The sequence below is a fragment of the Oncorhynchus masou genome, chromosome 17 (genome assembly GCF_036934945.1).
Source record: "Oncorhynchus masou masou isolate Uvic2021 chromosome 17, UVic_Omas_1.1, whole genome shotgun sequence".
Taxonomy (NCBI): Eukaryota; Metazoa; Chordata; class Actinopteri; order Salmoniformes; family Salmonidae; genus Oncorhynchus; species Oncorhynchus masou.
This window is the reverse complement of record NC_088228.1, coordinates 30388995-30414309: the sequence shown is the minus strand read 5'-3', so window position 1 is coordinate 30414309 and position 25315 is coordinate 30388995. Positions and strand designations below refer to the sequence as shown.

Here is a 25315-nt window from a genome sequence, read left to right as displayed (position 1 = left end):
ATCCTTTAAATTATATGGAAATGGTTACCTGGGATAAAATACATTTTATACTTCAGCTGCTTCTGCTTTTTTTTCTATATTCATTTGGCTTCCCAGAAGGACCATGTTTTATGTTGACTTGAAACCATGACGAAGGATAACGGAGTGATTGGGGGCGTATTGTAGTCTATTCAAATAGTCAAACATGAAGGGTCTGAGCGGTGGACCGCCCACCTATTGATTATTGAAGAAACCACTAGGGCGAAAAAAATAAAGGGGTCACGATTAAATCAAGTATTAAGTTGTTACCTTCTCGTCCTTCAGTCACATATATTGGATGACCGTACCCTGCTACACGTTTTAATTCAGATCCTCTATTTACAAATTAATGTACGACATACTCAAAGAATGCTTGTAAAATGTCAAAAACACACGCAACAAAATGTCCTTAAAGTCTACTTGTTTTCAAGTTCTAAAGCCCTTCTGAATTTCCCCATTGTATGGAATTGGCAACGCAAGAACAGGGGACAAAGTAACATATGTACCCTTCATGTGACTTCTCTAATGTATCTATCATTTTCAGCTCATTTGGCTCATTCGTGGTTACCTTAAAAGAGAACCATTTAAATAATTGAAAAAAAGAGAGTAATGGAGGGAATTGTAAATCTGGTCTAGGAGAAGTCTAGATGGTAGCTAATGAGTTATGTTAATATGAAGTCAAGTCCTCTTAGTTTACCAAACAAGGAAATAGATTTTAGCTGGCTGTTTAGTAAGTAGAGTGTCCATAGATTGAGATGACAGCACAGTGTTTGGCAATACACATATACAAATCACATCAACATTCATACACCACATTCACCAGACACGTGCTTCTCTCCTAAACAACATGCACAACGCATGTAGCCAAGAGTACAGACACAAAAATACATGCGAAAACACACAAATATGCATGCACGCACACACACACACTCACTCACAGCCACACATTTATTTGAGAGGACCCCACCACGCTCTCTCCTCTAAGTAATTCTGCTTTGGGCATGCTGCTGATGGGAGAGGAGAGGGGTAGTGGGTGATGATAGAAGTGCCTGCCTTCCTGCGTCCAGGCAGAATTGATCGTTTGGCAGTTCCAAATGAGAGACGGGGCTCGTCTGCGGAACCACGAGGCCGTACGCGCAACGCAGCGTTGGACTCCAGCAGCGCTCGTAAAGAGCGCTCTTTAAACTGCCGGGGCCCCTGGGAGCCCGTGGGGAGAGGGCCGCCGCCGCAACCGCACTAATGAGAACTAGCAGAGTGCAAACATGCATGGAAATGACTGTTATTCTGTTGATGTGCATTTAAGTGCTTTTTTACTGCCAACCACAAAGAGAGGGGAAATAACTGGTGATGAATGGTACCCCGGAAAGCATTCATTTTCCTATTGCGGAGAGAGAGAGAGGGGAGGGGGGAGAGAGAGAGAGAGAGAGAGAGAGAGAGAGGAGCCGACACGCATAGCGAATGTATTATTTTACTTCACTCAAGTGCGCTGACAAGGCTCTATGATGGGGAGGGAACGGAGTGAGGGTGCCGGGATGGCAAATAACCTTCGCTCACTTCCTCTCTTCCGCCGTCGTCTTTCGCTTCTGTCAGATAACAATATGCGAAAAAGTCACAGCGCCCAAAGCCCTGATCACCTCATTACGAAAACAAGCTTTGTTATATTCCACCAATTCCAGGTCCTATTTATTAGGCACCAAACGGACGAAAACTGATTGAAACAAGGAGGGACTACCTGAACTTGCCCAATAAGAAATGCTCATTTTAGCTTTCTGTTGCAAAACATTTTTGCTACAGTGTGGCCTAATGAATTCGACCCCGTGCACAGCTGTTGTACCAACACTGATATGACTGCACCAGATCTGTTCTGGATGTTTTCTATTGTTCATGTTGTGTCTGTCTATTTCAATTACATTGAATGGCTGAGACTTCATTGAGAATGTAATGGGAGTGGAGAGGAGGAAGATAGAATGAGGGTAGAAAACAAGGAGAAAGGATGGAGGAAGAGGGCAGGGGGGGTGCTCGTCAGTCTCACCGGCCCCGGTGCTTGCACTGGTGTTGATGACGGCCTCGTTCCATTGGTCGGCACTGGAAACAGAGAAGGAGCGTTGGTGCATGCTGTCCTTACTGCCACCGAAGCCCACCAGGCCTCCTCCGCTGACCGAACGCTCTGACTGGAGAGATGTATTGCTGTTAGAATGGGGCGCACCTGGAGAGAGAGGGAGAGAGAAAGAGAATTTAAAATAATGTAATGCATACCTGTACATGGAGGTGCATTTCACTGAAGTTAGAAGTCTCTTTTGTAAATCCAAGTGTATGTTCCATCAAACAAGCCATATACACTGAGTGGATAAAACATGACACAGACCGACAAGGTGAGTCCAGGTGAAAGCTATGATCCAGCATAGTAAAGTTGCACAATGCTGCCGCCACCTTCCCTGTGTTCTTTCTCTGTGTTACATGTGTAAACCCTCCTAACCCGTCTGCCTCCCCTCATCTCCCCCTCTCCCTCTGCCTCGGTCTCTAATTAGCCCTTAATTAACAAGATACACTGATCGCTAATTATCTCGCCTCATCCTTCTGACTGCCACATCCATCTCTCCCGCCGTCGGCAGGCAGGTCCCCTCTTTCTCACCGACTTCCAATCAAGCAAGCCACGGATGCCTCCCTGCCTGCCTCCCTTTACTAATTCATGGGATAGGCTGCGCAGTGTGGGGTCCATCCCTCCTGTTCCAGTCTCGACAGCCACACAACACAATAGATCCTGACTTGACTTCTTCTACAGTTATAGCTATAGTTCCACAGAATGCATATTTTCATCTAGAGTGTATAAATATTTTTTTTATTTTTTTATTTATTAAATTAAGCTTATAATAATGATTTTCTTTTGCAACAAAATGATGTCAATTACAACTTAATTGATTAACTATTCCAGACACTAATTCACAATCAAAATAACCGAAATAAGTCCTCCTTGGTTGATTAGGTAAATTATCTACATGGTATTCATCAGTAAATCAACAGCCTTATCAAGTATAGGTTTTTATTGTCAGAGGTGTAATAAATAAATACATACTATAAAAGTTGCCCATGAGAGTTTGTTACCACACACATTAAGCCCAACTAGAGATAATAGAGTGAAAGTGTAACAATACGACCTACTCCTTAGGCTGTACTAAAAACAAAGAGAGTAATCAAGTATACTATAATCTCCGCTGGATATTCTCCCCAAAAAAATGATAGACTAGAAGCAATAATTTAGCAACAGACTTAATCTACTCAAATCAAAGACTTATGAGAGGGTAGCAGTCAAAAACTTTGTTTCGGTAAAAGCCCTATATTTATTTTATTAATTGTAATAAGATGACTGACAAACAGCACACATGGCAGGGCCTTTTTATTTCACAATTACAAGACTTTATATTTAAAAAAAAACATGTTTGAGGTTTAACAACAACAACAGTTGCTAGATATACTGTAATGTGTGCCGTGTGTAAAGTAAACTAAGCGGCGCTGCGCTCTTGTTAGGATAATACGTCCTTCTCATTAGCGGGAGTAATAAGTGTATCAAATTCACATAATCATGTCTAATTAGTATCAGTGTTTATCTTGTTGGGCCCGGGAATATTTATCTTCAGGTCCCAGAGGGGAGGGAGGGATTGCAGCGAAAGAAGTGAGTAGAGAGGGGGAACCATGCTGGGGAATGCTGGCTGAATTAGCATCCCCAAATCAGGGCATTGGAGAGAAGAAAGAGAGGAAGGGGAGTTCAAACCCCAGGAAACATTTATAAAAAAAATGTAACTTTCTAGACTGTAAGTGAGAGAAAAATCATCACATTTAGTGAACAGGATAGAACAGATTAGAGCAAAATGCCTTAAAATTCGCCTAGAAAATAGTGCCATCACCGAACAGTGCTTAGTATTATTAGTATATTTAATATACAGTGCATTCGGAAAATATTCAGACCCCTTGACTTTTACCACATTGTTACGTTACAGCCTTATTCAAAAATTGACAAAATAGTTTATTTTCCTAATCAAATCTACACATAATACTCCATAATGACAAAGCAAAAATATATAATAAAAAAAAATGAAATATCACATTTGCATAAGTATTCAGACCCTTTACTCAGTACTTTGTTGAAGCAGCGATTACAGCCTCTAGTCTTCTTGGGTATGACGCTACAAGCTTGGCACACCTGTATTTGGGGAGTTTTGCCCATTTTTCTTTGCAGATCCTCTCACGCTCTGCCAATTGGATGGGGAGTGTTGCTGCACAGCTATTTTCAGGTCTCTCCAGAGATGTTAGATCAGGTTCATGTCCGGGATCCAGCTGAGCAATTCACGGACATTCAGAGATTTGTGCCAAAGCCACTCCTGCGTTGTCTTGGCTGTGTGCTTAGGGTCATTGTCCTGTTGGAGGGTGAACCTCCGCCCCAGTCTGAGGTCTTGAGTGCTCTGGAGCAGGTTTTCATCAAAGGTCTCTCTTTACTTTGCTCAGTTCATCTTTCCCTTGATCCTGACTAGTCTCCCAGTCCCCGCCGCTCAATAACATCCCCCCAGCATGATGCTGCCACCACCATGCTTCACCGTAGGGGTGCTGCCAGGTTTAGTCCAGACATGACGCTTGGCATTCAGGCCATAGAGTTCAATCTTGGTTTCATCAAACTAGAGAATCTTGTTTCTTATGGTCTGAGAGTCCTTTAGGTGCCTTTTGGCAAACTCCAAGCAGGCTGTCATGTGCCTTTTGCTGAGGAGTGGCTTCCATCTGGCCACTCTACCACGAAGGTCTGATTGGTGGAGTGCTGCAGAGACGGTTGTCCTTTTGGACGGCTCTCTCATCTCCACAGAGGAACTATATAGCTCCATCAGAGTGACCATCGGGTTCTTGGTCACCTCCCTAACATCCCAAGAATGTTTTTGATAGCAAAATGTTTTGTTTTTTCCATGCATACATTTTTACAATGACAGATTCTTGAACTGTTATGTGCACAGCATCTATAACATCCACCACAGAACATTCCCCACACATTGTCATTAGGTTTCCAAGTATTTTAATAACACAATATAGCAGTAATGTTTTTAGAACATACTGTGAGTGCAATCGAAATGGTTCTGAGAAAACATTACGGGAACATCCTGCTAATGTTGATGGAGATATTATTTTAAAAAATGCCCATAACAACAAGTAGGGAATATTCCACAATGCTCTCATTAAGTTATAGTGTGACATTATGACATGATTGTTCTAATAACGTTCTCTAATCATTCATGTCTGGATCCAATTCAATTGGTTCTGAGAAAACATTACTGGAATGTTCCGATAACATTAATGGATATGTCATCCGAGACACCTATATCAACAAGCTGGGGCGGCAGGGTAGCCTAGTGGTTAGAGCGTTGGACTAATAACCAAAAGGTTGCAAGTTCAAATCCCCGAGCTGACAAGGTACAAATCTGTCATTCTGCCCGTGAACAGGCAATTAACCCGCTGTAATTGAAAATAAGAATTTGTTCTTAACTGACTTGCCTAGTAAAATAAAGGTAACAAAAAGCAGGGAAGCTTAGATTTTGTAGGATCTCTATGCAGGGAAACTTTCCCCGTTATGAAATGATTGTTCCAATAACGTTCCCTAAACATTTTTCAGCAATCATGTCTGGATTCAATTAAATTGGTTCTGAAAAAAACATTAAGTCTAAAAGTATCTGGTGTTAAATGTACTTAAGTACATTCAGTGGTAGAAAAATCACTCAATTGTCATACTTGAGTAAAAGGAAAAAGGAAATGGTATACATCAAATTCCTTGTATTAAGCAAACCAGACGACAATTGTTTAAAAAATATATATTTAAGGACAGCCAGGGGCACAATACAACACTCAGACATAATTTACAAACGCAGTATTCATGTTTTTTATTTAACTAGGCAAGTCAGTTTAGAACAAATTCTCATTGACAGCCTAGGAACAGTAGGTTAACTGCCTGTTCAGGGGCAGAACAACAGATTTGTACCTTGTCAGCTCAGGGATTTGAACTTGCAACCTTCCAGTTACTAGTCCAACACTCTAACCACTAGGCTACCCTGCCGCTAGGTGAGTGAGTCCGCTAGAACAGAGGCAGTAGCGATGACAACGCGTTATATTGATAGGTGCGTGAATTGGACCATATTGCTGTCCTGCCTGAACATTCAAAATATAAAGAGCATTTTGGGTGTCTGGGACAATATGTGAGAGTAAAAAGTACATACTTCTTTAGAACTGTTGTGGAGTAAAAGTAAAAGTTTTCCAAAAATAAAAATAGTAAAGTAAAGTACAGATACCCCAAAAAACAAATACTTAGTTACTTTACACCAATGCTGTAAGCTACTTAGTCTGGTGCGCCACCAGGATCCTAATGTTTCTAGTGGATTTCCCTTTGTACTGAAATCGGATGGCCTCAAAGCTCATCACTAAGCTAAGGCCCCTGGGACTAAACACCTCCCTCTGCAACTGGATCCTAGACTCCCTGACAGGTCGCCCCAGGTGGTAAGGGTAGGCACCAACACATCTGCCACACTGATCCTCAACACAGGGCCCCTCAGGGGTGCGTGCTCTGTCCCCTGCTGTACTCCTTGTTCACTCATGACTGCATGGCCAGGCACGACTCCAACACCATCATTAAGTTTGCCGATGACACAACGGTGGTAGGCCTGACCACCGACAACAATGAGACAGCCTATAGGAAGGAGGTCAGAGACCTTGTCATGTGGTGCCAGGATAAAAACCTCTCCCTCAACGTGATCAAGACAAAGGAGATGATTGAGGACTACAGGAAAAGTAGGACCGAGCACGCCCCCATTCTCATCGACGGGGCTGTAGTGGAGCAGGTTGAGAGCTTCAACTTCCTTGGTGTCCCCATCACCAACAAACTACCATGGTCCAAACACTCTAAGACAGTCGTGAAGAGGGCACAACAAAGCCTATTCCCCCTCAGGAGACCGAAAAGATTTGTCATGGGTCCTCAGATCCTCAAAAAGTTCCACAGCTGCACCATCCAGAGCATCCTGAATGACTGCATCACTGCCTGGTATGGCAACTGCTCGGCCTCCGACCGCAAGGCACTACAGAGGGTAGTGCGAACGGCCCGGGCCAAGCTTCCTGCCATCCAGGACCTCTATACCAGGCGGTGTCAGAGGAAGATGTGAGAGACTGATCAACAACTACAGGAAGCGTTTGGTTGGAGTCGTTGCGGCTCAATTTGGCACAACGAGTTCTTGAGTGTAAGGGGGGGGGGGAATTACTTTTCAGACAGGGGCAGTGGGGGTTGCATAACTTTATTTATGCAATAAATCAAATAAGTATGCAATTGTTGTGTTATTTGTTCACTCAGGTTCCCTTTATCTAATATTAGGTTTTGGTTGAAGATCTGATAACATTCAGTATCAAAAAATATTCAAAAGTAGAGAAAATTTGAAAGGGGGCAAATGCTTTTTCACAGCACTGTATGTCTTAGTACATATGCACATGTAAGTACACCTTACCGCAATCTGCCAAGCAATACTTTAACATGATTTCTGAAATCAAGTTTGTAGGGAAAATAAAAGTCAAAACCTCCCAACTGTACAGTATACACTGTAAACAGGATTGGTAGGGTAAGGAACAATAGATGATACTTATTTTTCTAGATTGAGTTATCCTACCTTTTGAAAGACAAAGGCTATGAAGCAACACATTTATTTTGGTGTTAGTCCCATCCCAGTGGCACAGGAATGTACAATAAATGTCTAATAAAATGGCATGCAATTCCAAACAATTGCCATATATGTTTCTACAGTACATGGAGTGTTGTACAACTAACTTCATCAACAGTAAGATATCCCTAACACATTAAGGGAACCTCCGTGGACTGTTCAAAACAAAAAAATAGAAATAACATTCTAAGAACGTCGAGGGAATGTTTTGTGCACCCGGATGCAAACATTGCAAGAATGTCATCACAACTGGACAGATTTTGTGTTGTGGGAACCTAAAGAAATGTCTTTAAAAAATGTGTTATGGGAACATTCCAGAAACAAATGTTTTCGCAACCAAATAGCAGATTTGCAACCAAATAGCAGATTTGTAATAATCAGCACATCTGATCAGTTTTTGTGTTTTGGGAACATATCTTTCCACCAGACTGTTCCCACAACCTAATGAAACATTATGGGAACCTTTAAAGAACAGACAAAATGTTTTCTGGGAATGTTCTTGCAACGTCAGGAAAATGTTTTATACAAACACTGTATAATCATCAGCACAAGTGGACAGTTTTTTGTGTTATAAGAACATTTGCCGTAACCTAACGAATGTTCTTGGAACTTTCACAAAACCAATTTTGGTTTGCTGGGATGATTGACAATTTTAAATCTGAAGTTAACTTTTTGGGCGACATGACTAAATTCGCATAGAAATGTGAGTTAAAGATCTGTCATTCTCATTGAAAACAAATCTAAAAAGTGCTAGATCTGTTCTAAGTGTGTTATTTCTATGATTCCTGTTCTCACGTTTAGTTTTTGCATCTTTTAACTTGCAGTTTTGTACACCAGCTTCAAACAGCTGAAAATACAATATTTTTGGTTATGGAAAAGATATTTCACAGCGGTTTAGATAGTACAATGATTTTCTACACGATTTAGTACTTGCTTGTCTTCTCCAATAAACTGAAATCATCAAACTATTCTAATTTTTGCAACCAGAAAATGGCAGAGCGATATCTGCATAGTGCATCTTTAAAGCAGAACAGAAAAACAACATTTACAACCTTTGATATTTGGACAAGACATATGATACTGTAGTCTAATAGGTGTGCTAATACTATTTCTATGGGGCAGATAGAGAAGAGTTCTCCCCTGAGGCGACCAGCTGATTATAGCTCCAGTGTAATTACATTATCCACTGCTTTATGCAGGAATGGTCTAGGTATACTCTGTGGGGACTAATTGATGAATACATGTTTAATTCATTAATCATTAGCATCACATTTGACAATTAGACATGATTGTTACTTGAATTTTAAATATGAATCCAAGCAGGGTTTGTGTATTTATTTAGCGGGGGGAGAAAGTCCCCTTTTGGAAAGCCAAGAGTCATACTACTTGTTAGAATGTGTTGTTGGCATACCTAACTTTCATTGCCCCGGGCACTATTTCCAGCCTTCCATTCTCCATTGGTAAATGTCTGGAGGTAAGTGTTTGTAGTAATGAAATACAGCACCATCCTGAGACAATCACACACCAATTACCTGTCAAAGCTATTCAACTGGCTATTTATATAGGCGGAATTTACACAAGGTACATTGCCTTCCGAAAGAATTCACCTTCCTTGAATTTTCCAACATTCTGTTGTGTTACAACCTGAATTTAAAATGGATTCAATTGAGATGTTGTGTCACTGATCTACACACAATACCCCATAATGTCAAGGTGGAATATTGTTTGACTAATTTTCATTAAATTAATATAAAATGTAAAGCTGAAATGTCTTGATTCAATAAATATTCAACCCCTTTGTTATGGCAAGCCCCTCAATCAAGTATCGAATTTCATGCACAGATTCAACCAAAAAGACCAGGGAGGTTTTTCAATGCCTCTCAAAGAAAGACACCAATTGGTAGATGTGTAAAAATATAACAGATGCTGAATATCCCTTTAAGCATGCTGAAGTTATTAATTACACTTTGGATGGTGTATCAATACACCCAGTCACTACAAAGATACAGGCGTCCTGCCTAACTCAGTTGCTGGAGATTTCAAACAGTTAAGAGTTGAATGATTGTGATATGAGAAAACTGAGGATGGATCAACAACATTATAGCTACTCCACAATACCAACCTAAATGGCAGAGTGAAAATAAGGAAGCTTGTACAGAATAAAAATATTAAGTAATACTGAGAAGAATGTGGCAAAAAACTGAACTTTTTGTCCTGAATACAAAGAGTTGTGTTGGATTTGCCCCAAACATGGCACATAACTGAGTACCAGTCTCCATATTTTCAAGTATGTTAGTGGCTGCATCATGTTATGTGTATGCTTGTCATCGGCAAAGACTAGAGAATTTTTGGGGATAAAAAATAATCCAAATACAGCTATATATAAGCCTACAGGCAAAATCCTAGAGGAAAACCTGGTTCAGTCTGCAAATTCACCTCGCAACAGGACAGCAACCTAAAACTCAAGGCTAAATCTACAGTGGAGTTGCTTACCAAGACGACATTGAACGTTCCTGAGTGGCCATGTTACAGTTTTGACTTAAATAAGCTTCAACATCTATGGCAAGACTTAAATGGTTGTCCAACAATCATTAACAATCAACTTGAGCTTGACAGAGCTAGATGAATTTGAAAAATAATAAAAATGGGCAAATATTGTACAATCCAGGTTTGCAAAGCTCTTAGAGACTTATCACAAAAAAACTCACAGCTGTAATCACTGCCAAAGAAGCTTCTACAAAGTTGACTGAGGGGTGTGACTACTTATGTAAATTAGATCTTCCTGTATTTCATTTTCAATACATTTGCAAATATTTATAAAAACATGTCTTCACCTTGTCATTACAGTGGGGCAAAAAAGTATTTAGTCAGCCACCAATTGTGCAAGTTCACCCACTTAAAAAGATGAGAGGCCTGTAATTTTCATCATAGGTACACTTCAACTATGACAGACAAAATGGAACAAAAACATCCAGAAAATCACATTGTAGGATTTAATTTATTTGCAAAGTATGGTGGAAAATAAGTATTTGGTCAATAACAAAAGTTTATCTTAATACTTTGTTATAAACCCTTTGTTGGCAATGACAGAGGTCAAACGTTTTCTGTAAGTCTTCACAAGGTTTTCACACACTGTTGCTGGTATTTTGGCCCATTCCTCCATGCAGATCTCCTCTAGAGCAGTGATGTTTTGGGGCTGTTGCTGGGAAACACGGACTTTCAACTCCCTCCAAAGATTTTCTATGGTGTTGAGATCTGGAGACTGGCTAGGCCACTCCAGGACCTTCAAATGCTTCTTACGAAGCCACTCCTTCGTTGCCCGGGCGGTATGTTTGGGATCATTGTCATGCTGAAAGATCCAGTCACGTTTCATCTTCAATGCCCTTGCTGACGGAAGGAGGTTTTCACTCAAAATCTCATGGTACATGGCCCCATTCATTCTTTCCTTTACACGGATCAGTCGTCCTGGTCCCTTTGCAGAAAAACAGCCCCAAAGCATGATGTTTCCACCCCCATGCTTCACAGTAGGTATGGTGTTCTTTGGATGCAACTCAGCATTCTTTGTCCTCCAAACACAACGAGTTGAGTTTTTACCAAAAAGTTATATTTTGGTTTCATCTGACCATATGACATTCTCCCAATCTTCTCCTGGATCATCCAAATGCTCTCTAGCAAACTTCAGACGGGCCTGGACATGTACTGGCTTAAGCAGGGGGACATGTCTGGCACTGCAAGATTTGAGTCCCTGGCGGCGTATTGTGTTACTGATGGTAGGCTTTGTTACTTTGGTCCCAGCTCTCTGCAGGTCATTCACTAGGTCCCCCCGTGTGGTTCTGGAATTTTTGCTCACCATTATTGTGATCATTTTGAGCCCATAGGGTGAGATCTTGCGTGGAGCCCCAGAACAAGGGAGATTATCAGTGGTCTTGTATGTCTTCCATTTCCTAATAATTGCTCCCACAGTTGATTTCTTCAAACCAAGTTGCTTACCTATTGCAGATTCAGTCTTCCAAGCCTAGTTCAGGTCTACAATTTTGTTTCTGGTGTCCTTAGACAGCTCTTTCGTCTTGGCCATAGTGGAGTTTGGAGTGTGACTGTTTGAGGTTGTGGACAGGTGTCTTTTATACTGATAACAAGTTCAAACAGGTGCCATTAATATAGGTAACGAGTGGAGGACAGAGGAGCCTCTTAAAGAAGTTACAGGTCTGTGAGAGCCAGAAGTCTTGCTTGTTTGTAGGTGACCAAATACTTATTTTCCACCATAATTTGCAAATAAATTAATGAAAAATCCTACAATGTGATTTTCTGGATTTTTTCCCCTCATTTTGTCTGTCATAGTTGAAGTGTACCTATGAAGAAAATTACAGGTCTCTCTCATCTTTTTAAGTGGGAGAACTTGCACAATTGGTGGCTGACTAAATACTTTTTTGCCCCACTGTATGTGGTATTGTGTGTAGATGGGTAGATTGTGAGTAGTGAGTGAGTTTTTTTTATCCATTTTGAATTCATGCTCTAACACAATGAATATGAATACTTTCTGAAGGCACTGTACTGTAGAAATACTGCCATTACAAAAATAAACTCCTGAAAAAGTTTTTGGGGAAAACTTTGGCGACAAAATAAAATCATAATTGTAATTCCTGTGATAATTTTCATACCAATATGTTTTCCGCCGACTTTAAAAAAAAAAAAAAAATTATTTCACCTTTATTTAACCAGGTTAGTTGAGAACAAGTTCTCATTTGCAACTGTGAACTTCACCATACCACCTACTTTTTCCCGCCTTTTCCTTACATGTCAAAGGTACTGCTGGCATCAAAGCCTAAACATGTATTTCTGCCTAACGACCAAGCAATCATTTTGGTAAACTTCTGCCTATGGCTTACTATAAATGTAGCCATAATGCTGAGACGGCACTGGCACGCTCTATGCTCTTAATCTCTTTATGGTTGCTAAGCAGCGCCAGTAACCATTCTCCTGCCAGTTCTACATTTTGCAAGGCATGCCACTTCTCACATATTTTTGCATAGAACCCCAATAAGCATGCCCTGTTTTCTTAACCATAATTGGATGGATCCAAAAATATTTACTGTGGGAATAAATATCACGGAATGACGAAAATATTGGAATAAAGTAGGCTAATGCATTTGAAGGCATGTATCAAATTGTTGCTTGCTGAACCTCCCAAAGTCATCCAATCGTTGAAATAAATTTGAAGCAATAGCCTACCCACCTGTGGTCACCTAGATGATAGTTTCAGCACCGTTTTGATTAGGACAGCACGCCATCGTGCTGCTTTGAGAGAAGTGTGTGGTCTCGTCTAGATAAATCAATCAATGTCAGATTTTTGTTTTCACTGAATCGCCATTTGTATTAGGCTACAATGGGGTACGGTTAGCTAAGTTGAGGTGAGTGCTGCTTGTGATCATCTTGTCTGGTTGGCTAATTTATTACAGCATTTTGATAGCATGTTATGTAGTTTAACAAGTGGATTATTTAGTAGACTAGGCCTACTCCCGAACAAAAGCCTGTGACTTTACTGACTGGTCTCCATCAATGTGATTTTGCTTCACTGAATCACCCTCTGTATAGCGATTTGGTTAATTGGTTTCTGACTGGGGAAATAAGTGGAGGTGGTATAGCTCATCTATAAATTTTGTTTGCTCATCTATCATTAATCAGAAACATTTAGCTGGCAATAATGTAGCCCAAATCAAGTGTAGGTCTATTATTTTTGCTCGATCGAGTATAGGCAACTCCAAAAACCCGAAGGGGTGACAGCGGTACCACACGTTCCCGTGACACAAGTTGTGTGGGATAATACATGTATATTTTATTCTGTTATATTCCATTATATTCTTACTTCAAAATATATGTGTTTTGTCTGTGATCGGGGTAAGTGTGTCTTGTCTGTTTAAACCTTTTCATGCGTGAGTTCCAAATATCTCTAACGGTCGCCCCAGCGTGAGTTGTTTTATGCACGTGATGTCAGAATGCACTCACTGTTCCAAAATGTGATTGTTACGTAACAGGACAGTGCTGTCTGCTATTAATCTATAGGCTGTTTCAACTTGTCAATTTCAAGTTGTATTTTCTAACAACAGTTGGAATTGAGGTGTGTTCCACCTCCTCATTAATTCACATAGAAGTAGCCCATTTCACTGTTGCGGACAATTTACGTTTTACTGAGAGGGACAAACTTCTCTCTTTGAGGAGAGCCAAAGCACTTCCCCAGTGTTTCCGCAGATCAAGTATGCAGACATTTGCGCAGTCTTGCACAAACGTTTTCCTTGTAGCACATTTTCTGCTCACATTGCCTTCATTCTTTTTTTACTTTCAAATAATAACTTTGAACATGTGTGCGTTCCTATCAAAGTAAGTGCCTTATTTTCTGTATTTTGTTGTTGTGTCTACTGTAGCATACAGTATGTATGTATTTATGTAGCATCATGTATTTACAGTTTTATTCACATGTTTTCAAGTACTGGTGACAAATAATGCATTCTGATTGTAATGGACACCTATGAATGTGTGTAAATTATGATGAGCTAATGCTTAGCTATTTGCCAGCTATGTGTGGCGCCATGTTTATTGACATTATACAATGAATTCTGGATGTCACGTAAACATCTGTCAGACCAAAGATGTTATAATGAGGTGAAGGAATGGTTCAGGAGTAAACTTGCGGAAGTGAATGAAGGGAAGTGAATGATCGTAGACGACAGACCCCCTTCAACATGCATACTGCAAAAAGACCAAACTCATCTAGTCTCCACTTCTTATCTTTGGTTGACGCAAAAAAAAAACATGGTGGTGCACAGAAACTACTCATAATCGGATTATTTTAGATTTTTTAAAAGTGTTTTACTCAATTATTTCAAGTAATGGTGAGCTCACCCATGATGTGATGAATTGTACATAGTAATTGCTGTTAGATATTTAATATTGTGGTTTCTGTCAGCCGAGAGTTAGCTAAATATGACTGCTTGTGTTATGTCAATCTTTCCTCAGTTAGCGCTAGGACTAATGTAGCCTACATTTTCCGGTTCGGATGATTGTGTTATGCTGTCTTTACTTCTATGTATGTCTGAACATTGCATCCAAAAATAAACTGGTCACATTCAGGACATAACTTTGTAAGGACTGTGTTTGTGCAACATGTTTCTGTGAAAAAAACGGTGTGGCTAGCTCTAGCACCGGATGTTCTAAATAAGCGCTCTAATCACAGCGGTTTGAGCGTAAGCTGCAAGGACCACTGTAGAATGATCAAACCCGTTCGGTGGTACGCGTCAAAGGGTTAATGAACAAAATAATTAACTATTGATTGAATTAATTTGGACGTAACATAATTTCAACTCAAAATATGCCATTCTATTTGAAAATACATTTGATTAGTTTTAGAATATTTCTTAGGACCTGCATAAATGAATGAATATTGGATTCATTTTTGATGGTGTATATTCAATGGATTTATTAATATAGACGGCCAACCACATCGGCACACCACAACAACCACTGGGAGGTATAATAAGAGAATGCAGTCAAAAATGAGGTAAAAATGGGCCTGTTTGTAAGGGGGTCATATAAACATTGCCCCCTTTTTTTTACAGGCAAAATACCATCAATTCTATGTGAAAGCAGCATAAGATTGCTAGTAAACACCTGAAAGTTAATAGAAATGTCCAAAAACTCTACAGCGATCATGTAGGCCTATACCGGCATTTAAAACAATTATAGAAATATGTCCATTTGACATGTTCATTTAACAAATATAAGTGTGTAGGAGAGAGAGAAAGGGAGTGGTTTACATGCTGAATAGGAGCAGCAGCAGCAGGGCTGGCTCTTGCTGTGGCTGTTAGCTAAGTAGAAGCGATGGATTAGCGAGTAGCTACAGAGCGGCGGTAGCGGTAATGTCGTCTTGACTCTCATTTCTCTTTGGGCCAGCGCAACCATGCATGCTCTCAGAGGGCTGATGAGTCGTGACGCCGAGGCCTGACCCAACCGGGGAGTTGTTGCCATTATGTACAAGTAGAAGGATAACGAGGCATTAATGCTAATGTGGGGGACCGAAGGAGGGAGGGAGGGAGGAAAGGAAGGAGAGACGCAGCACATCATCAACGGCTGTGGCCGTGCAATCCACCACCACTATCATCACTATCACTGCTCACTAACACCGCCTGTCTGACCGCCCACCCGCCACCACCCCCCACCCCCCCCCACCCTTTTATGGCTCAGCCCTGTCATCTAACTATCCTCCCCTCCACAACCAGCCTCATCCTCTTTAGGAACCATTGGGGGCCAGCCCCAGCCTCCACACCCACACCGGGCTGGTGGCCAATGAGACAGAGGCATGGTTGTGGTGGTGGTCAGTCCTTGCCCACTGGTTGGACTGTAATGTATGTGTAGCCCAGAGCAAGAGGAAGAGTAGTTTACAATGTGTAAGGAAGGAGTTGTACAGCGAGCAAACCCAGGCACACACCACCCCCTCCCTGCGCCTTCCCCACAGACAGTACATCTCTGCCGCCCATACGATTGATTAAAACTGATGGGCCTCATTAATACTTTGATACAATGCATCTGTCGTGGGTGACACCTTTGGATGCGTATTAACGGAGAGGATCATATTTAAAACGGTTCTGCTGAACACTCAGAGAGAGGAAAAGGAATTAAGCTTGCACACTCTTTCACTCATAGACACATGGGTTCATTCATTTACTCTCTTTCTCTCCATCTCCTATCTCCCTCCCTCCCTTCCTCCCTCCACCCCCTGTGATTATAAAAGGTCTTTAGATCCATGGAAGTGAATGAATTACCAAAGGCAAAGACAGGGTTGCGATTCAGACGCCATGAATGACAAATTACCCCTTTGTTCCCTTCATCAATTGCATGCCTAATGAAATCAAACTCACGCCGATCGCATCAGGAGAGGAGAGGGTGCTCCAAACAGGAGAAGACCTGCCGTGATTTGTAACCTTTCTCCCCTAAGTGGAGATTAACGCAAATCGTCTCGTATTGTTCCTCTCCCGGATGCAAAAAAATTCAACCTCTAGAATGGGGTGTCACAAAGATATCCTTTACTAGCTCTGTATTTACAGCAGAGTGAAACTACACTGAGTGGACAAAACATCTTTCCATGACATAGGCTGACCAGGTGAATCCAGGTGAAAGCTATGATGTCACTTGTTAAATTCACGTCAATCAGTGTAGATGATGGGGAGGAGACCAGTTAAAGAAGGATTTTTAAGCCTCGAGACAATTAAGACATGGATTGTGTATGTGTGCCATTCAGAGGGTGAACGAGCAAGACAAAATATTTAAGTGCTTTTGAACGGGGTATAGTAGTAAGTGCCAGGCGCACCGGTTTGAGTGTGTCAAGAACTGCAACGCTGCTGGATTTTTCACGTTCAATAGTTTCCCGTGTGTATCAAGGATGGTCCACCACCCAAAAGACATCCACACAACTTGACACAACTGTGGGAAGCATTGGAGTCAACATGGGCCAGTATCCCTGTGGAGTCCATGCCCTGACGAAATGAGGCTGTTCTGAGGGCAACATGTGGGGGTGTATATACCCATGCAAATACAGTAAAATTGTCAGAGAAAAATAAGATTTCATTATAAAAGACAAAATCATTTTTTGTGGTTTTCCTCTTTCCGGCCCCCAGAACCACTCCTCTCCCTAACACTCCTCTCCCTAACTCTCCTCTCCCTAACTCTCCTCTCCCTAACTCTCCTCTCCCTAACTCTCCTCTCCCTAACTCTCCTCTCCCTCCTACAGATATGGGACACCTCTGCTCTTTTCTCCTCTACTTTTATCCTGAAGGTTAACTCTTGACCTCCACCCCCTATCCTTCACTCTGTAAACTCCGATATCTTCTCTACCATTTTACTAATTAATGTGGTCCAGTGGGGTCCTGATGTTCAAATCCTGGCCAGGACCCAAAAAAATAAGAAAGGGCTGGGCCACAAGTGTTCTCTGCTGTCTGGTCTGTCTTTTCCACTACTGCACACTCCAATTAGCTACAGCCATGGCAGGAGGTAACATGGACCCCACTCCTCGGCCGATAGAGGACGCCCTCGTTACCCCCCCCCCCCGTCTATCCCCCCTCTGGGGACCACTCTGCTAATTAGTATTAATTACTCTTAATCCTAACCCCTAAATAGAATCACTGGCTTCTCTTCGCATCTCTGGGCCTAGCTGCCAGAGTAGAGCAGAGCAGGCACCCTCATAGACAGCCATCCAACCGGTCAGCTAAGTCTATTTATAGGCCCCGTGTGGACTGGAAGGAAGGCATTGGTATTGGCAGGACACACAAGTCAAGCCCCAACCTGATAATTGTTCCGGTGACATTTCATACAAACTTGGCTGATGGAATTTAGGTCACAGCAAACGTATTACATCTGGACAAAATAAAATGTCCCTCAATGGATAAATCTTATTTTTTCTTTGAAATGAATTATTATAAACAAATTAATTATATATTTAACGGAGATCTCATTCATCAATTCCCTATTTAGTAATTGAAGGTAGAATCTAATAGCCTCACAAGCACTCCTTCAGTAATCCTACCATTGTTTTTATATTGTGTTGGCTCATCTGCATAATGAAAAATCATACATTGAGACAATTGGCTTGTAGGGACTCATTTTATGACATTGTACCATAATCTAAAGAGCTTTCACACAATTACAGCAACAAAATACATATTACATACCTAAATCCACCTATTATGAGCATAATTTATTGTATCCTCTGGGCAGTGAATGGTATTCATGTGAAATCTCTCCTCTGAATACTTTAGTGTCCCTGGTGTCTCTTTCAGTCCATTGAAGAACCTCTATTGATTGTCTGTTGGACTGGACATGAAGTCGATAGAGGCTTACATACAGTTGGACTGGGCATCAGGTTGCTTAGCTTAAGCTATTCAGTTGATATCCTGCAAATTACTTGGTCGGTGGTTGTTCACTGTGCTTGGTTGCGGTTTGACTCGAGGTAGAAGTTGTTCCTATAACCGCAAACCTAAAATCAGATGACCTTAATCCCAAACCTGGCCATGACTGTCAGGAGGAATATCTGACCCTGTTTCAGTCATTAGTGGGGAACTTCTACCTTCTCAGTTTGTCCAAAATGCACTACATGACCAAAAGTATGTGGACACCTGCTCGTCGAACATCTCATTCCAAAATCATAGGTATTAATATGGAGTTGGTCCCCCCTTTGGTGCTATAACAGCCTCCACTCTTCTGGGAAGAATTTCCACTAGATGCTGCAACATTGCTGCAGGGACTTACTTCTATTTAGCCACAAGAGCATTAGTGAGGTCGGCACTGATGTTGGGCGATTAGGCCTGGCTCGCAGTTGGCGTTCCAATTCATCCCAAAGGTTGTTTGATAGGGTTGAGGTCAGGGCTCTGTGCAGGCCAGCAAAGTCCTTCCAAACCAATCTTGACAAACCATTTCTGTATGGGCATCACTTGGGCCTCACGGGGACATTGTCATGCTGAAACAGGGAAGGGCCTTCCCTAAACTGTTGCCACAAAGTTGGAAGCACAGAATAGTCTAGAATGTCATTGTATGCTGTAGCGTTAAGATTGTCACTGGAACTAAGGGGCCTAAACAGCCCAGACCATTATTCCTCTTCCACCAAACTTTACAACATTCTCCTGGCATCCACCAAACCCAGATTAGTCTGTCGGACTGACAGATTGTGAAGCGTGAGTCATCACTCCCGAGAATGCGTTTCCACTACTCCAGTGGAGGCGAGCTTTACGCCACTCCAGCCAACACTTGGCATTGGGAATGGTGATCTTAGGCTTGTATGCGGCTGCTCGGCAATAAAAACCTATTTCATGAAGCTCCCAATTAACAATTCTTGTTCTGGCGTTGCTTCCAGAGGCAGTTTAGAACTCGGTAGTGAGTGTTGCAACCCGAGGACAGACGATTTTTACACGCTACCCGCTTCAGCACTTGGTGGTCCTGTTCTGTGAGCTTGTGCGGCCTACCACTTCGTGGCTGACCCGTTGTTGCTCTTAGACATTTCCATTTCACAATAACAGTACTTACAGTTGACCGGGGCAGCTCTAGCAGGGCAGAAATTTGATGAGCTGACTTGTTGGAAAGATGCCATCGTTGAAAGTCACAGAGCTCTTCAGTAACGCCATTTGAATGCCAATATTTGTCTATGGAGATTGCATGGCTGATTGCTCGGTTTTATACACCTGTCAGGAACGGGTGTCCACATATGAATGCACTAATTTGAAGGGGTTTCCACATACTTTTGCATATATAGTGTACGTTTGTCTTCAAAGTATTTGAGGTGTGCTTCAAGCTTTTGGGATTCCTTAATTTGTTCTATTATAACATGTAATCTAAATCAAAGCTAGCTTGACATATGTTTTGACCCATATCTGGTACAGAGGTCTAGAATGGACCCACGGTGTGGTGACTAGGCATTCCCTCTTACCTGTGGTGGCTACGCCCAGCTGCAGGGTGCTGCGGTCCTTGGTCAGCCCGTTTGTCTTGGGGCTGGCGGTGGGGGCGATAGTGGTGACTGCTCTGGGTGGTCGTTTCCCTGGCACCTTGACCGTGGTCCTCAACAGGTCAATCTCTTTCCCGTGCACATTCTGCATGTAGTCCTGGAACACACAAGCATCACAAAAAACACACAGAGTCAATGTCATTACTCTAAAACGTGGATATTTCATAAAAAAAAAAAAGAAAACGCAAACTGCCCCCATTAGCTGACAAGAAATAACTTTTCACTTTTGTTTTATGATATGACATATATCTTTCATCCACTTCAAAGCAAAATAAAAAAGTACCAAAAGCGACTGATCGACAGCTAAGAGAAGTTTCAGAACATTAGGTATCACCTGTGCTCATGCTGCCTCACAAGCTAGTTGGCTTTTAGAGGCTTAATGAGTAGACTAATGAACGCAAACAGTCATTCTCTTTCAATTTGGTCATTTGATTTCGATTTAAAACAACATCACCATCCCAAGTGGATGATGAAGGAAAGCCAAGGTGAAACTCATTGATATCAGCAGATATCAATGAGGAGAACTCTGCGCTCTGCTCGGCCTTTTACTGGGTTACTGGGTGCACCCCCCCCCCCCCCCATCATCTCTAAATCTATCTCCTTTCCTTTATCACAGTGCCATAAAGCACTCATCTCTTCCCCTGCCTCTTCTCTAATTACCCAGCCAGCTAGCGCTCCTCATTCTCATTTCATTTTATTGCTGGAATTAACAGCCAGATCGAAGCGTGCAAAGCTATTAAGATGTGTGATTAAGCCACATTCAATTAGTTTCTACAAACAATTTAATTGATGTAGCAGATAGAATTAACAGAAGGTGATTGTGTGGATGGCTTGGCTGACTGCGAAATTAAAGGGATCCTCGCGCTCTCGTTCCATGTCTCGCTCTCCTACCCACCTTCTCTCTTTCCCGGTTGCTCTCGCTCCCAACCCACTCTCTCTCTCTACAACACCCTCTGTCTCTCTCTCTCTCTCTCCATAACACCATGTCTCTCTCTCTCTCTATAACACCCTCTGTCTGTCTCTCTCTCTCTAACACCCTCTGTCTCTCTCTATAACACCTTCTGTCTCTCTCTATAACACCCTCTGTCTCTCTCTATAACACCCTCTGTCTCTCTCTATAACACCCTCTGTCTCTCTCTATAACACCCTCTGTCTCTCTCTATAACACCATCTGTCTCTCTCTATAACACCCTCTGTCTCTCTCTATAACACCCTCTGTCTCTCTCTATAACACCCTCTGTCTCTCTCTCTCTCTATAACACCCTCCGTCTCTCTCTCTCTATAACACCCTCTGTCTCTCTCTCTCTATAACACCCTCTGTCTCTCTCTCTCTATAACACCCTCTGTCTCTCTCTATAACACCCTCTGTCTCTCTCTCTCTATAACACCCTCTGTCTCTCTCGCTCTATAACACCCTCTGTCTCTCTCGCTCTATAACACCCTCTGTCTCTCTCGCTCTATAACACCCTCTGTCTCTCTCGCTCTATAACACCCTCTGTCTCTCTCTCTATAACACCCTCTGTCTCTCTCTACAACAACCCCTGTCTCTCTTTCTCTCTACAACACCCCCTGTCTCTCTCTCTCTCTCTACAACACCCTCTGTCACTCTCTACAACACCCTCTGTCTCTCTCTCTCTCTACAACACCCTCTGTCTCTCTCTACAACACCCTCTGTCTCTCTCTCTCGCTACAACACCCTCTGTCTCTCTCTCTCTCTACAACACCCTCTGTCTCTCTCTACAACACCCTCTGTCTCTCTCTACAACACCCTCTGTCTCTCTCTACAACACCCTCTGTCTCTCTCTACAACACCCTCTGTCTCTCTCTACAACACCCTCTGTCTCGCTCTACAACACCCTCTGTCTCGCTCTACAACACCCTCTGTCTCGCTCTACAACACCCTCTGTCTCGCTCTACAACACCCTCTGTCTCTCTGTACAACACCCCCTGTCTCTGTACAACACCCTTTGTCGCTCTGTCTCTATAACGCCCTCTGTCTCTATAACGCCCTCTGTCTCTATAACGCCCTCTGTCTCTATAACGCCCTCTGTCTCTCTAACGCCCCCTGTCTCTCTAACGCCCCCTGTCTCTCTAATGCCCTCTGTCGCTCTGTCTCTATAACACACGTTGTCTCTATAACACCCCCTGTCTCCCTAACGCCCTCTGTCGCTCTGTCTCTATAACACCCGCTGTCTCTATAACACCCGCTGTCTCTATAACACCCGCTGTCTCTATAACACCCTCTGTCTCTATAACACCCTCTGTCTCTATAACACCCTCTGTCTCTCCTCTTCTCCCCCCCCCCTCTGTCTGCTTGGTTGCTCAGAATGGGAATACAGGTGTCTAGTAATGTGACAGCAGTTCCTGTTCTGCCTCACCTCTGCTCAGTAAGTTAGCAGACAGACACTCCAGACAGAGCTTATAGACATGCCTCAGGTGACCTACGACCTATAATGATCTAGATCTACAGAGCTGCTAAATAGTCAATTACATACGTGTAAATTCCAAAATAAAGGAAACACTTGAGTAAATGAGCAACACAAATTATATTGAAAACAGGTACTTCCACACAGGTATGGCTCCAAGTTAATCATAAAAATGCCCAGTTGTTCATTATTTTGGCTACCATGATATAAGAGAGCTCAGTGACTTTCAATGAGGGGTCTCAAAGGAGCAGAGGGGGTTTAAAGTGTATGTGTGTGTGTGTGTATGCGTCTGTGTGTGTGTGTTTCAGTCACCAGATCTCAACCCAATTGAACACATGGGAGATTCTGGAGTGGCGCCCGAGACAGCGTTTTCCACCACCATCAGTAAAACACAACATCTCTAGTGCAAGAATGGTGTCGCATCCCTCCAATAGAGTTCCAGACATTTGTAGAATCTACACCAAGGTGCATTGAAACTGTTCTGGCGGCTTGTTGTGGCCCAACTCCCTATTTTGTCAATTACCTGTACATCCCTGTAATGCTACATTGCTCTGCTAACAATGGCTACTAAATTAATCCATTATCATCTCACGAGAAGAATATCATCCAATCATATTGTACTAGTCTCATGCGCCGAATATAACAGGTGTAAACCTTACAGTGAAATGCGTACTCACGAGGCCCCTAATCAACAATGCAGTTAAAAATAAAATAAACAAGAATAAGAAATAAAAGTAACAAGTAATTAAAGAGCAGCAGTAAAATAAAAATAGCGAGACTATAACAGTCAATGTGCGGGGGGTACCGCTTAATTGAGGTATTTGAGGTAATATGTACATGTAGGTAGAGTTATTAAAGTGACTATGCATAGATGATAACAACAGAGAGTATCAGCGGTGTAAAAGAGAGGGGGGGGGGGGGGTCAATGCAAATAGTCTGGGTAGCCATTTGGTTAGATGTTCAGGAGTCTAATGGCTTGTGGGTAGAAGCTGTTTAGAAGCCTCTTGCACCTAGACTTGGCGCTCTGGTACCGCTTGCCGTGCGGCAGCAGAGAGAACAGTCCATGACTTGGGTGGCTGGAGTCTGACAATTTTTAGGGCCTTCCTCTGACACCGCCTGGTATACAGTACCTTGCGAAAGTATTCGGCCCCCTTGAACTTTGCGACCTTTTGCCACATTTCAGGCTTCAAACATAAAGATATAAAACTGTATTTTTTTGTGAAGAATCAACAACAAGTGGGACACAATCATGAAGTGGAACGACATTTATTGGATATTTCAAACTTTTTTAACAAATCAGAAACTGAAAAATTGGGCGTGCAAAATTATTCAGCCCCTTTACTTTCAGTGCAGCAAACTCTCTCCAGAAGTTCAGTGAGGATCTCTGAATGATCCAATGTTGACCTAAATGACTAATGATGATAAATACAATCCACCTGTGTGTAATCAAGTCTCCGTATAAATGCACCTGCACTGTGATAGTCTCAGAGGTCCGTTAAAAGCGCAGAGAGCATCATGAAGAACAAGGAACACACCAGGCAGGTTTGAGATACTGTTGTGAAGAAGTTTAAAGCCGGATTTGGATACAAAAAGATTTCCCAAGCTTTAAACATCCCAAGGAGCACTGTGCAAGCGATAATATTGAAATGGAAGGAGTATCAGACCACTGCAAATCTACCAAGACCTGGCCGTTCCTCTAAACTTTCAGCTCATACAAGGAGAAGACTGATCAGAGATGCAGCCAAGAGGCCCATGATCACTCTGGATGAACTGCAGAGATCTACAGCTGAGGTGGGAGACTCTGTCCATAGGACAACAATCAGCATATATTGCACAAATCTGGCCTTTATGGAAGAGTGGCAAGAAGAAAGCCATTTCTTAAAGATATCCATACAAAGTGTTGTTTAAAGTTTGCCACAGGCCACCTGGGAGACACACCAAACATGTGGAAGCAGGTGCTCTGGTCAGATGAAACCAAAATTGAACTTTTTGGCAACAATGCAAAACGTTATGTTTGGCGTAAAAGCAACACAGCTCATCACCCTGAACACATCATACCCACTGTCAAACATGGTGGTGGCAGCATCATGGTTTGGGCCTGCTTTTCTTCAGCAGGGACAGGGAAGATGGTTAAAATTGATGGGAAGATGGATGGAGCCAAATACAGGACCATTCTGGAAGAAAACCTGATGGAGTCTGCAAAAGACCTGAGACTGGGACGGAGATTTGTCTTCCAACAAGACAATGATCCAAAACATAAAGCAAAATCTACAATGGAATGGTTCAAAAATAAACATATCCAGGTGTTAGAATGGCCAAGTCAAAGTCCAGACCTGAATCCAATCGAGAATCTGTGGAAAGAACTGAAAACTGCTGTTCACAAATGCTCTCCATCCAACCTCACTGAGCTCGAGCTGTTTTGCAAGGAGGAATGGGAAAAAATTTCAGTCTCTCGATGTGCAAAACTGATAGAGACATACCCCAAGCGACATGCAGCTGTAATCGCAGCAAAAGGTGGCGCTACAAAGTATTAACTTAAGGGGGCTGAATAATTTTGCACGCCCAATTTTTCAGTTTGGATTTGTTAAAAAAGTTTGAAATATCCA

The 25315-nt window shown here is 42.2% G+C and overlaps 1 protein-coding gene across 2 annotated transcripts in view; it reads right to left on the bottom strand.

Annotated features, from left to right (window-relative positions):
* The window catches only part of LOC135558835 (arf-GAP with GTPase, ANK repeat and PH domain-containing protein 3-like), a 242799-nt gene that overhangs the window by 68870 nt on the left and 148614 nt on the right, over nt 1-25315 (bottom strand). For both annotated transcript variants that reach the window (XM_064993002.1, XM_064993001.1), the window contains exons 11-12: nt 20209-20380; nt 2051-2224 (exon numbers count right to left, since the gene is read on the bottom strand). In XM_064993002.1, the coding sequence (XP_064849074.1) occupies nt 2051-2224; nt 20209-20380 (346 nt within the window). The remainder of the gene's footprint in view (nt 1-2050; nt 2225-20208; nt 20381-25315) is intronic.